This window comes from Acanthisitta chloris, unplaced genomic scaffold (assembly GCF_000695815.1).
Source record: "Acanthisitta chloris isolate BGI_N310 unplaced genomic scaffold, ASM69581v1 scaffold24944, whole genome shotgun sequence".
NCBI classification, from domain to species: domain Eukaryota; kingdom Metazoa; phylum Chordata; class Aves; order Passeriformes; family Acanthisittidae; genus Acanthisitta; species Acanthisitta chloris.
In genome coordinates this window covers 1-14,398 of record NW_008668034.1, presented here as the reverse complement: position 1 = coordinate 14,398, position 14,398 = coordinate 1, and the positions used below count along the sequence as shown (strand labels likewise).

At 40.4% G+C, this 14,398-nt stretch overlaps 1 protein-coding gene across 1 annotated transcript; it reads right to left on the bottom strand.

The window, feature by feature from the left end:
- Nucleotides 1-2,906: 2,906 nt before the first annotated feature.
- METTL22 (methyltransferase like 22) lies at nt 2,907-12,773 on the bottom strand. The gene is made up of 10 exons (XM_009072757.1): nt 12,644-12,773; nt 10,683-11,033; nt 10,270-10,310; nt 10,040-10,184; nt 9,248-9,319; nt 8,601-8,654; nt 7,334-7,414; nt 6,249-6,351; nt 4,975-5,143; nt 2,907-2,942 (listed from the first exon to the last, which is right to left on the bottom strand). The coding sequence occupies exons 1-10, from the start codon at nt 12,771-12,773 to the stop codon at nt 2,907-2,909; spliced, it is 1,182 nt and encodes a 393-aa protein (XP_009071005.1).
- Nucleotides 12,774-14,398: the final 1,625 nt, after the last annotated feature.

Here is a 14,398-nt window from a genome sequence, read left to right as displayed (position 1 = left end):
AGGAATGCTGCAGGCTGTGAGCTGCCAAAGCTGTTCTTTTTGCTGCAAACACCACTGCACTGATTAGCAGATGGTGTCACAGGACCCTCTGTCCCTCCACACATCCTTGGGGCTGGGCCATCTATGCCTCTTTATTTCCACTTATCCTGCACAGAACCCTTACATCTGTCTGTTTATTACAGTAAAAAAGATTTAATGGTCCAAAATTGCAAGAGAGGTGGCAGTTTAGCCATTAAGGTGGCAGTAAGACATTTATACCAGAAAGGATAATGAAGCACTAGAACAGATTACTGGGTGAAATACAGGATCTCTATGATGAGAGCCTTTGATAAGAAGTAAGGCAAACACTCACCCAGATTCTCTGATGAATATGATTCTGCATTGAGAGGAAAATAGAGCAGATAATTTCTTGGTGTACTGTCTAATCAATCTACAATGTAAACTGAGTAAGGCCATTACAGAGCAGTAAACTTTACTTTCCTCATGGTATCTTCTGTCCAACTCGCTGTTAACTTTCTTGCCTAATTAATTATATGTATTTTTACTCATCTTTGAGCCAGGAGTTATGTTACTGCTTAAATTGTTAACACCTTATTTGTCTGATGAGTATTACTTTTGAATATTTGCTCAAGAAGCTTAGATTATACACTCACCTTGCTAAGAAGCTAGGGATGTTCCTTCACATCTCTTCCTGACACCACTGGGGCTGGCTTAGTTAAGCAATCTGTAAACACAGACACACAGAGCAGGGAGGTAAGCCAGTCCCTCTGCTCAGCCCTCATAAGGCCACAGCTGGAGCACTGTGTCCAGTTCTGGGCTCCTCTGTACCAGAGGGACATGGAGCTCCTGGAGCAGGTCCAGTGGAGGGCAATGAAGATGAAGGGACAGGAGCACCTCACTGATTACAAAAGGCTGAGGGAGTTGGGCCTGTTCAATCTCCAGAAGAGATGACTGAGAGGGACCTCATTAATGTATTCAAGCACATGAATGAGAAGTGCTAAGAGAATGGAGCCAAACTCTTCTCAGTGGTGGAAACCAGTAAAATGAAAGGTAATGGACAAAAACTGATGCACAACAAGTTCCACCTGAGCATGAGGAAGAACTTCCTTCCTGTGCAGGTGACCAAGCACTGAACAGATTGCCCAGAGAGCTCATGGATTTTCCCTCACTGGAGGTATTCTGGAACCCTCTGAACACAATCCTGTGCCATGTGTTCTAGGATGGCCCTGCTTGAGTAGGGAGGTTAGACCAGATGACCCATTGTGATCCCTTCCAACCTAACTGATTCTGTGATATATGTAGATATTTCATTCCTGTCTTTGGGTGCTGGTATTGTTAAAGAAACTCCATGTGCCATCTGCTGGGAAAAACCTCTAAGGCAACATGCTGTACTGACACAGCTGACTGCACTGCTGGCAGCCTTAGAGGCAGTTACTTTTCAAGAGGAGCCTTTATTCTGTGAATGCACCAACTTCCAGCACAGATGCACAGGACACACAGAAACTCAGTGCCAGGACGAGTGAAACAGAAGCAGGATGAAGTCTGTAAGAGAACACAAAGTCTTTGGATCTATGAGACATGCCACAGCAAATGACAGAATGGCAGCAAGAAGGAGTCCATTTGCAAATCCAATCTCATGATAGTTATCTGCTGTAAAACTTGGAGATCCAGTGTAAGTCCTGATCTTTTAATGAATGAGAAGTCTCTACCACACCCACAAAACTAGATCCACTTTCTCCTAGAATGTTTCCTGAAAATCCCAAGCTGCCAGAGGCTGTTTAGCCTCCTAAAGCTGCTGTTAACAAGTAGGTAATTAAACACCACTTTTTATTCAGGATTATTTCCACCATAACTTCATCTCCAATACACACATCTGCAAGTCTAGGTGAGAAATGCAGAATGACACATTCAACCTAAACTGTTACTCCAAAATACAATACTGTTGAACCAGACAAGAACAGGGTGTTTAGCAAACTGCAAAATGTTTTGACTCAAAGTGTTGTACAGCAGATGGAGCTACAAGTATGGCCTACGAGTAGCCACCTACACTTGAGAACACAGAGAGATGATAAACACACAGAATGTATCCCATCTAGTGAGGATCTGCAACAACTTTTCTTCCTACTGCAAAATGACACACAGACATTCGTAACAAAGCAACTCTCAAAGTTTCACATCAACAAAGACTGAAAAGAAATAAATGTCATTAGTTTGTAATGCTCATTCAAACGTTACATCAAATTCAAGTTCTTCTCTTGACTAACGTCTATAATTATGTCATCTTTGCTCCACTTAAGAGGAGGTAAAAGCAGGGCAGGGATGGGGACTGACAAAGGGCGTGTGTTGTTTCACCATACACCAGTGCTAAAAAGTAAAAATCAGTTTGTTTCAAACAAGATTCCTCCTGGAAGATCATGTGTCCAGCCCTTTCCAAACTTCCCAAGAAAATCTGGACACTCCCCTCTTTGATCAGAAATAAGTGCACTGCAAGGGTTCCACAGGTTCCCCTGCACCTCCGCTGTGTTCCTCTCTCCACAAACTGATCCATCTGGCTGACCAAGTGGGCAATGCCAACCAGATCCAGGAGTGCTCCCAAGTGCAGGATGACTTTATTTAACAAAAGAGAAAGTCAGTTTTCCAAATGAAAATTTTCCAACTTAATCTCCACAGCAGGAAACAGTTTTGTAAAACAAGCAGCAAAGAAATCATGTCCAAGTGCCCAAGTCCATGAAACCAAGTGCCAAACCCAAAACTTACTGAAGTAAAGCAAATCTGCATAGCAATGCTTTCTGAGAACACAATTCCATCAGGAAGATGCTTTTCTTGGGATGAAAATCCTTTTTAAAATACAACATCAAAATAGCCTTTATGCTCAGATAAAGATCTTCTATGTCCTCATGTGCCTGTCACGTTAGATGCTCAGCCATGATCTTCCACAGTTCCTGTATAGGTGCAGGAAAAACACACACAGGTATTTTCTCACATCAGTAGGCTGCAATTATGAAAAAGCTCAACACGTTGACTGTGGGACAAGTTTTAAGACATACCTTATACTTCCATCTACAGAGAGTATCAATCTATGGATGGATACTAAATCCACCTATGTAATCTCTTGGAACAACTACCAAATTACCTTTGAAACAGAGCAGTATTGATTTCTTCATTCTTGCAGCAGGATTTTCAAAAATAATTTGTATTTAGTACAAAATAATTTGTTGAAAACCAATTCCCATCGGTCTGTATGACCTTCTCCAGTATTTTGACTGATAATCTTACTCTTGTTCTTAGCCTGTGTTGACAATGCTTTCAATAATGCTGCTAAAAATAGAACTGAGCAAATACTCAATTAGCTGAGGAATCAAGGTCTCATAAAGGCACAACTTAGACACATACACAGCTCCTTCTCACTCTGTTGGCTAACGAGGATGAATCACTTCATTTCCTTAGAATAAATCAGGATATGATTTGTTTGCTATACAAAAGATTATTAAGCAGATTATCACATACTCTCCACCATGACATCTTGAACTGTGGAAATATCATTAATGAGGAAGGCAGGAGGGCTCTGCAGAGGGACCTGGACAGGCTGGAGAGATGGGCTGATTCCAATGGGATGAGGTTTAACAAGGCCAAGTGCTGGTCCTGCACTTTGGCCATAACAATCCCATGCAGCACTCCAGGCTGGGGACAGAGCTGGGGCTGTTCAGCCTGGAGAAGAGGAGGCTCAGGGGAGACCTTATCACCCTCTGCAACTCCCTGAAAGGAGGCTGGAGTCAGGTGGGGGTTGGTCTCTTCTCCCAGGCAACCAGCAGGAGGACAAGAGGGCATAGACTCAGGCTCTGCCAGGGGAGGGTTAGGTTAGATATTATGAAGAGATTTTTTTATGGAGAGAGTGCTCAGGCATTGGAACGGGCTGCCCAGGGAGGTGGTGGATTCACCATCCCTGGAGGTTTTTGAGATGAGACTGGATGTGGCACTTAGTGCCATGGTAGGGTTGGACTTGATGATCTTGGAGGTCTTTTCCAACCCAGCTGATTCTATGATTCTATGAAATAGAAACATAGGCATTTTAAAAATGCATCTGTTTGAGGATCAGTAGCATTGTTCAAACCAGCCAGGGAATGAGCTCACACATTTAGGTATAATCCAGATTATTTTTATATCCTTGTAGAACTTTTAAACAAGCCTTGCATGCATGTTTTATGCCAGAAACACTAAGTACAGTAAATCAATCTCATGAGGTAACTGTGGCCCCTGTGATCTTACTATGCATACACACAGCAATGTATGTTGACTACAGGATCATCATATCTTGGTACCAGATTTGCAATCCAGTACAAGATTTGCAAGTTCTTTAAAAAGATCTGTTGGATTGGATTGTTCTAGAAGCCAACAAGCTGTGAGCTGCCCTGCATGATATTCCTAAGAGCAGATCATTTGGAAAAAATGGACAAAGAGAATCATAAGTGCCTGGGAGGTAATTAGATAACCAGAAATATAACATCTGACACGTTTCTGAGTAACAGAAGTTTACAGTTAATTGACTTCTTCATAGGTATTAGAGCATTATTTCCTTAGCCCTGAAGTGGGAAAGGAATTACTAAAACTGTGAAATGAAAGCTCTTGTACAAGCAAATAAATAAGAAGAGCTATTGGTCCCATTTTCTACTCAATCACAAAAATTGTATTTTACAAAGTAAAAAACCTTTGAGGAACTAAGTGCAATCTCAGCCATTCTACTGCTGGTGATAGAAAATCAACTCTGTCCCAGCTGAAACCAGGACATATGTCAATCTAGCACAGAGTATGTAAGCACAAACAAGAATCATTTTAAATCAACAAAAAGCTAAATGGAAATAAAGGAAAAAGTAATGCTTATTCTCCTGTTCATACTTCATGTTAAGTAAACAGCTAAAAGATAATTTGGGATGATTAACCTGAGACATTACACTTATTTTCCTGAATGTCACTTACCAACTGCTCAATTCGCTCGTAAAGGAGAAACTGGCAGAAATCAAGTTTAATGGGCTCTGCAGTGTATTTCATTTGTCTGTCTTGGAGGGTCTCCAGATCATTCAGAGTATTTCTAAAGTGACTGTAGGCTTCACATGTAACATCCATATGTCTTAAAGTGAAGTTCAGCCTGGCAAGAGAAAGTTTAAGTTAAAACATCTCTCCCATACTGACAACTTAAACGTGTGTGTAACTTTTCTCAGCTAGTGAAAATGTGTCTTCTCAGCATAATTAAATCCATTAGCTGGAGAGGCACTCTGTGTTAGGAACTGCAATGATAAGACCAGGGGTAATGAGTTCAAACTGAAGGAGGGAAAGTCTAGGTTGGACCTGAGAAAAAGGTTTTTTACTATAAGGGTGATAAGACACTGGCACAGGTTGCCCAGGGACATGGTGGCTGCCCCAAGCCTGATGGGGTTCAAGACCAGGTTGAGCCTTGCCTTGAGCAACCTGATCTAGTGAGGAGGTGTCCCTGCCCAGGGCAGGGGTTGGGACTAGATGATCTGTAAGGTTCATTCCCTAAATTCTATGATTCTATGATTCAACAACCAAAAAAATGTACACCCTGCCATTCCTGAACAGCAGACAACACTTATGTTAGCACCAACGCACAATAATGCTCAGATGAATCTTTCCATTGATTTGAAGGTACTTTGCCACAACAACATCATTGGTTTAGCTTCCTGGACAAACACTTGGCAAGAAATCACAGGAATAGCTATTACTTACAGTATCTCCAGGGATTTAAGCACAGCCTATTTGTATATTAGTTTAGGAATGGACTGCAACATGTGACTACTCAAAAACATTCAATGATTCCTTGAAAGAAAACAGGATAAACTGTTCTAGAGGTACTCAAGCTGGGAAATGTATATCCTAACTCTAAGCCACTTCATTCTACTCTGAGACCTCAAAGATATATAGCCAATGTTGTCAGGTATTATAGAATACATCAATCTAGCCAGCTATTTATCCTTTTTTGCACAGAATTTGTCTCCTGTGACACAAAGGTAGGATAACAAAAGCCAAACTCTTGTGGAATTCCAATTTTGAACTGATAAAAATGAAGCATATATGAAAACAAATGCTTGTCCTGAGCATATACTGCAGCCTGTCATCAACTGTGACAATGACAATCAGAAGCCAAGCTCCAATTAACACAGATGTTTCTTCTAGATAAAGAAAGCATGCAAAGTTTTTAGTGCTTTTTATTTCAAGTTCTTGGTAACACTTACCTTTTTTCTAATGCCAAGTAAACTGTGCAAGAATTTCTCAGGTTGTGTGTGATTCTGTACAATGTTCTGAACAATGCATCTGTCAGATCATCATCGTAGAACACTAAAAAAAAAAGATGAAGTGCATAAAATATGCATATTTAAGTGTATTATTTAATGAAGTCTCAGGCATGAAGCAGCAGTTCTTAATTTGATTACTCTAATCAAACAAGTCACTATTTTAACTAAGTGCCAAAGCATGTGTTTAATGGCAACAACTGACCCTGTACTCACTGTTGCTATTTCTGTCAGGTTTTCTTTAAGCCTTCTCTTGTAGCAATGGGGATCACTTGTCAGATAACTTATAAACTTTGACAAGATTTCTCTCAGACTGGAAATAATCTTACTGGAAAGCTAAGGAAAACAGGACATCACAGACAGGGCCTTGTTTCTTACAAAAACCCAACCCAGGCCATAACTAATTTATCATTATAACCATATCCCCTTGGAATCTCTTGCAGTTCCTTTCAATATCAAACTAAACCCAATTCTCCCTTACTACCTATATATCCAAACAACAGTGGGTTTGCTATACATGGGTTTGCCTGTTATTTTTCAGTCCTTCACTTAAGCAAAAAAAAGAGCAGGAAAAACCAGAGTGATATCCAAAGGCATAGACTCTATGGGAAAGTGAAGCACTTGAAACTGCTTTTCACATTCTAGAAAAATCTTAGTCTAACCATCTATTTCTCATGAATTGCACAGAATTCATCTGACCCAAGTCAATGATAGGACAACTCAACTCTTCTGGAAGACAAATTCATCACTTACTTGTGATCATGTTGAGTAATTTATTTAGTCACAAATAATTACCACACCAAAGGAAAGGCTAGTGGCTTTCAACACCTGTTCTCCCATTGCTACTTCAGAATGTAAATACAATCATTTAGAAAAGAAAAATACAGACAAAAACACTCAAGGCAAAGCTTTGACAAATTAGGTGAGGATCTGACCTATTAGATTTTCAAAGCAAACTATGTATGTTTAAATTATTACTCATAATGCTCAGGTGTTTGATTTAAAGCTTACTGTTTATATTTTCCTACCATCAGCTGCTATTATCACAGAACAGTGATCATGCAAATCAGCAATCTCTTCTGCAGACCAGCTGTGAGGAGCTTCAGGATCTGTAAGAAAGAATATGGTTTTGGTATACATGATTAGATGTCTCAAATGGTTGACAGCTGGAGAAAAGAAAGTTCTTAACTCCTGTGGGCATCTGCTACTCCATCAATGGAGCACTGCACTGAAGGGACATCAAAACCTCCCTCTGTTCAGGCTCTGAAGTTCCCTGCAGTCCTCTGCTTTCTCTGTGTTCTGTCCAAACCTCCCAAGCCTGACTGGCAAGCAAATTTTGTCTTTCATTTAAGAATCTACAACCAATTATTACCCTATAGCAAGATCACAGATTTAACTCCATTAAAGGAAGTTCACCTTTAAACAAAACACCAACTGCATCTTTGCAAAGTTTTGATTAAGCTTCCTGCTTCATGCTGCTTGTTAAAATTTAGACTTTGTCAAAGAGAAACTTTATTTGAAAGTCTAAAAACACAAAGCCTTTCCAGCTGACAGTATCAAATACTTTCATTAACCAGAATTTTTTTGAGGCCCAAGAGAGGCTTTTGAATGTGCAAAGGATATTCCCATTTGCTTAAAGAATTGCTCTGTTTTTCATAAGCATTACATCCAGTTCAACTGATAACACACAAATCTATAAGGCTTCATGGAACCTAGTGCTACAATTTTGTGTTGACTTGGTAATCAATAAAAAGAAAGCTTAAGTGATCTGCTTTACTATCACTAATTGCACTTTAAATGTTACTCAAGTTATTTGCTTTTATTTTGCTAAAACCAGCAGAACACATTTCCTTGGCAAATATTTACAAACTCACCACTACATTTGGAACATGTCTTCAAATCCTCACCTGCCTTACTGTTTGGTCTTCACACAGTCATAAAACACACAATCCCATCAATCCCAGCCTGGATCACAGTAACTCAAACCCACATCATTATGCCTGAATTCTACATAACTGACACATCTTGTTTGCACCTCTGGATTTTGACTACAGTAAAAGAGAGTCACCACTTGTCTATTCTCAATTTACCAGTAAAGCCTTCTTTACTCATTCACATGGCAAGGATGGACCCAGAGAGAGTCTTGTACTTTTCACCTATGCTTCCAGAGGCCTGTGTGCCACAGGACTCACTTCATAAACAGTGGAACAAACGTTTCTGGATGGCTCTGAAGGGAAAAACCAAACAGAACAAAACACCAAGCCCTCTCTGAAAGGACCCATTATAACCACCTACCAGTGCAAAATTCCTCTTTCAGCCAGTCCAGTTCTTTCACTTTAACTTCCCCTCCTGTGGGTGAAGAAAGATCACATCAGTCACAAAGGATCTTTCAGGCAGTACCTGAGCAAAAGGAAAACATCAGAATCTGTACTGAAACAAGTGATGAAGATCTATTATGAGGAATATGAAACGAATGAAGTTGAACATCAAACCATTTGCTGTCCAAAACCAGTCACCCACTCATGAGAGAACAGAATGACAGGTTAGGAAGACAACCTCTGTTCTCTTGGACATGTCTCACCCACGAAACACTTCTCCTTTCCAGAGTTCAACCTCTGCCACTTACACCCTGTTTATGTGACCCCTGGCACCTGCACAGCTGTGATCCTCCCAGAGACCTCAGTGAAACTCACACAAGGACTGTGTAGGAACCTGGTCTGAAATGATGACCAGAGAAAAACTAAGTATTTTGCTCTTCTCAAAAAGAATCTGTGGCATTATGGACAACATCTAGATGTCTTGCATTCTTCTTACGAAATGACTCACTTTCAACCCAGACAGAAATGTAGTTGTATCTGTGGAGCTGCTGGTAGCCACTGCCTCTGTGGGTAATGCCAAAGGAGTTCATAAACAGGCAATCACACAAACTATATAGCACTTACCTCCTGGTTCCATCAGGTGTTTGTTTAATGCAACATTTTGCTCACACATGGCCAGAAGATCTTCACCAACATCTGGAAAAAAAAGTGATATACAAGACAGGAATATTTTGTGTGGGCATGCGTTCTTGGCCTCTCAGACTAATGCTCCAAGTTTCTATCAAACTGATGAGGTTAAGGAAAGTTCAGAGCAACTCCATCCACTGATGATTGCTTCCCTAGTAGCCTTCTTCCTTCTGTCTTTCAGGACTAAGCTCTGAGCTACCCTTGAAAAAAGAAGTTAGATCTCTTTACTACCTGTTTTAATTTGGACACATGATCTCAAGTTCACAGCAACATCTCTTGCTTTTAAACTCTTGTGCTTAGAAGTAGTCATAGAACCATCAAGGTTGCAGGAGACCTCTAAGATCATCAAGCCCAACCATTAACCTGTCACTGCTTTAACCCCTAAACCCTAAACCATACCCTCCAGCACCAGATCCAGATGCCTCTTAAACACTTCCAGGGATGGTGACTCCGCCACCTCCCTGGGCAATATTCCAGTGCCTGAACACCCTAATGGTGAAGAAATTTTTCCTAACATGTAATAGTACTGCTTTCTCCTAACATCTAGTAGTACTGCTTTCTCAATCCCTTGAGAAAGTTCCTGTTATTCTGCAGTAAATAACACAACTCGATACACATTAATAAAAAACTATTAACTGAAACTGAAGAGATGAGAATGAAAATACCAGGATGCAAGCAGTGCTTTGGGAAGTTTCATGAAAAGTATTGAATTGAAAATAACTGCCTTACCTGTGCAATAAACTCTTTTGGCAACTGTTCCCATGATAATGCTTGTAATTCCAGTGCCACCTCCAAGCTCCAGCACTGAGCAACCCCTGAACAGGTCTCGTTTAAACAGAATGTAATCAGCAAGAAGGAAGGCTGCACGCCACACCTGGGGGCAACAGAAGCAATTAAAACTGAGTAACCTTTGAAGCACAATCCATGGACAGCAAGATAGTACAAGGCAGGACACATACTTGTTTACCAACATCTTCTAAGGGGGTTGCCATAGTATGTTCTGTGAAAATAAAAGTAGAGTAGAAATAATCATCTCAAAATGTTGTTCCAACCAAGTTCCATAGTGCAAAGTTTGAAACTCATGTTTCCCTTTCAAACACAGAACTAAACACTCTTCATTCTATATAATAATGCTAGATAATGCCACAGTCCCACTCCAACTGAGCACTGAGTTTCCCTCGGTACACAATTGCCCAAATCACTTCTGTAGAAAAAAGGTAAATTTTAACAATATTTACAGTCTCACAGTATTACGTTTATTATGTTATCTCACTTAACAACTGCTCTTCCATTTCTAAAGAAAACCTATTTTTCTTCTGCTTTACATAAAGATATTTATCCTATTTCTCCTTGACTGCAAGCTGTTATTTACCTATTTTAACAACATCACTGCAAGTGCATTCTTGTCCTTCATCCTCAAAAGTATCTTCTGTCCCTTTCATCAGAATTACAGGACACACTATATCCCTCAGAAGATCCTCTGCTTCTAAATCAGAGGCACTTTGAGGCCTTCTGACCACTTCCATGTCTCCATCATCATCTAGCAGAGCTTCTACTCCTTCACTGTTTAATTCTCTTGCTTGTTTTAGATTACTCTTGTCCTTGTCACACAGTTCAGCTCCACTTCTGTGCTGGTGTTCTCTTTCTCTTGCAACTTCTCTCACACATTTCTCAGATGCCAAATCTTCTGTGTTCCAAAGGAATTTGAAATATGACAGGAATACTGTAAGAACACAGTGGGGAAGGAGGAAAGTTAAACACCAGATAAGACAGAATCTATGCACAGCTTCCACATGTATGAAATATTGGTATGTGTTTCACATATTAACATTCTAAAGGATAAAATAATTATACAGCTAACTTGAAATATAGTTCCATTTGCTATGAAGAAATATTTCTGTCATTAAGTTCTGTCAGTAGAAATAAATGAAGCAGTCCCACAGTCTCCTGGCTGGCTCAGCACCTTTGCAGGCACAGTGGACACTTTCATCTGATTTAGGAACACTTATCCTAACAAATGGCAGGAGGGATGGTTTCCTACACCCTCTAGAAGTACTTCTCTTCAGACAGGTTCAAACCAAATTGAAAGAAGAATTAATAGAAGCTAGAATTTATTTCTTTTGGTTAAGATTCCTATCCTGTAAGAAACAAACATGTTCTAGTAAAAACATGCTCTGTGTGCTCTATGGCATTTCAGAAGGTAAAACTAAAGACTAAATCCCTACAAACTTTCCTAAAATCCAGTAAAATGGCAGTGGTAGATTGTCAGAGTGACAGCTGTCATACTGCAATCCAACTGATGTCTCAATAACCAGAGGAATTTCCCAGACCAGGCTCACCCAGAGTAGGCAGCACTGTTGTCATTTCATTCTGCTGAAAGGTCCTTTGCATCAAGCTAAATCACACTGAACAAATGTCAAGCAGCATGAAGACACACCACGGCATTAATTACCTGGTTTTGACCTGATCAGGGTGAAAATTATTATTCATTTCTTTGGCAGGCCTACTTTTGTCATTGTTCACATTGTCACATGCCAGAACAGCTGCAAAAGTTATTCTTTTTATGTCACAACTGAGTTTGAAAGGACAATTAACACTTGTGTCACAGCAGGACTTTTCTACAGAACATTTTTACCAGCGGCTTCAAGGTCAGTTTCCTTGACAACTTTATAGCAACCTACAAGCTGGAGATCAGCCAGAGGCCTTTGCCAACTCATTTCCACTACAGCCTTGATTCTTCAGATTCTATGCCAGTTGAAGCCATTGTTATTCTGAGTTTTCTTGCTGACAATTGTTGTAAAACAAAAAAACCCCCTACAAACCCCCAAAGAAAGCTATTAGGCTCCTCTGGAATAGATGGTAAACCATCACATAAAGATTTTATTAAAATTCCTAACTTAATTACTTATTTTAAACTTCAATTACACTCTTTAAACCCCCTAGATTCTCACTTTTTGTTTGCATACAAGAGACATCCCAACTTCTATCACGATTCCCAAAGTGCTATGTTTACATCATAGCTCAATGAGCAAATAAATAAAATTAAACCCGCAAGCAAGTTAATTTGGTTACTTCTTCTCAGAAAGTAATTTAAAATTCAATTTTTAAGATAGGCTGTCCACAAATTCTACATGAATAGTTTTCATTTCTGCAGTTAATGTCACGAGGAGAATGCAGCTACCCCTCTCCCTACAGACTGAGTGGGAGGTGATTCTGCTTCTAACTGGAATAAAATATGCCATTATTAATATCAACCATCCAAAGGAGGATTCAGCCATTACAAGGACATAAACAGAGTTTAAGCACAGCTCTATCAGTCTCAGCATACATTACCTGGCTGTCCAACTGCATTCAGTCGCACCATGAGATGCCTTTTGTTTGGGCAGTGCAAGTGAACATCAGACAGGACAGTGTCACTCCTGAACGTGGGGTTATCCATCTCCTTCTCTGCTACATCCACCATGATGTGCTGCTCAGAGGAACATCTGCAGTGCTCACAGAGTCCCTGATGAAGTGCTGTCACAAAGTGACGGGATGCTCCAGCGAGATAACCTCATGGCATCATGTCTGAGAAGACCTCAGGCAAGATGTGATCATGCAAACTCTACCATGCTCCAACAAGACAGCAGGTTGCTCATCAGCATATCCAACCTAAAACCAAACACAGGCAGCTTTTAGTGGTATCAATATTTCAGAAGATAAAGATCAGATTACATTGTCCAATAAAGTGGCAATGCTGCCATGATCTCTTTTAGAGTGCTCCAAAAAAATCATCCAATACATAACTTCTAGTAATTCAGGGGCAGACATTGTGTAATTTAGGAAGAGCTACTAATTTGCTTGTGTTAAAAATAACCTCCCCTGAAAAAAACAGATATACAAACTTACAATGCTAAGTCAAGGTCTTCAAAGGAGAGAAGGCCTTATGTGCACAACTTCAGTGTTTTAAGGGGCCTTGCTGTACATAGAAATCTCTGAATTTTCTCAGAAACAGGCATAATTACTGAATGCATCATCATAGTTTAGTCCCCCACACTTTGCAAAAGGAATATGTGCCTTTCCTGGAGAAAATTCAGTTCCTTTTATATGCCCCCACTAACTGGGCAGCTAATGCCTTTGGCAGTCTTTATTCTTCCCCACAAAAAACCCAAAACCTGAAACCATTCTCATCACCTAATGTCCAAGGCTGAGTTGTCCTTCTGTCCTTAGTCATGAACAAATGAATTACCTCTTATGAACAGAAAAATAAAGATGATATTGATTTCCCTGTGCTCTACAAAACCTGACATTTTGTGAAAAGAATGTGAAACACTGATGAACCTTAGACCTGAAATGGACATTTGTGTCTTTAAAAGCTGAGATGACAAGCTCAGAGCACACACAACCCACCAAGCATTACATGAATTATTTAGGAAACAAAGCCATGTGGGTCTCACCACATATGAGCATCCCTGATACTCTTTTAAATTATGTCATTTATCCTTTCTCTCTTCCTTTCCTTTAGGCATTTCTTAAGTTTTATTTTCATACTTTTATATTGTTTATATTGTTTATATTGTAGATAATAACCAAAACAGTTACATACCTCCTTCCCATTGCCACCAAGTTGTTCCAAGATAAACCTGCCATACACATATACATAAACACCAGTCATTCAGTGTCGTTTCACTCTCTTCTCCTCTAAAGCAGCTACAAACAAGAAGCTCAGTCACCTTCACCTCTGGAGTGGCTCCTAATGAGCATTAACACCTCGGAAAATTACGTCCTCTATTATCTGCTTGTGCTTCAACAAGATCATACATATACACGCTTAAAACACTTCAACCTTTACAGGCAGCTCTATTATCTTCTGCAAAACCTGCTCCAGCCTCCAAACCTGCCCCTTGCCAGCAGGACCCTGCGCAGGAGCCACCACGGAGCTGCTGCTTGGCACAGCACGAGGCTTCCCCACGGGTCGGAGTGCCCGGGACTGGTGTTTTGGGGGTCGGTGTGCCTAGGGTTGGTGTGCCGGGGATCGGGATGCCCCGGTGTCGGTCTGCCGGGGATCGAGATGCCCGCAGGTTGGTGTGCCCGGGGGTCGGTGTGCCC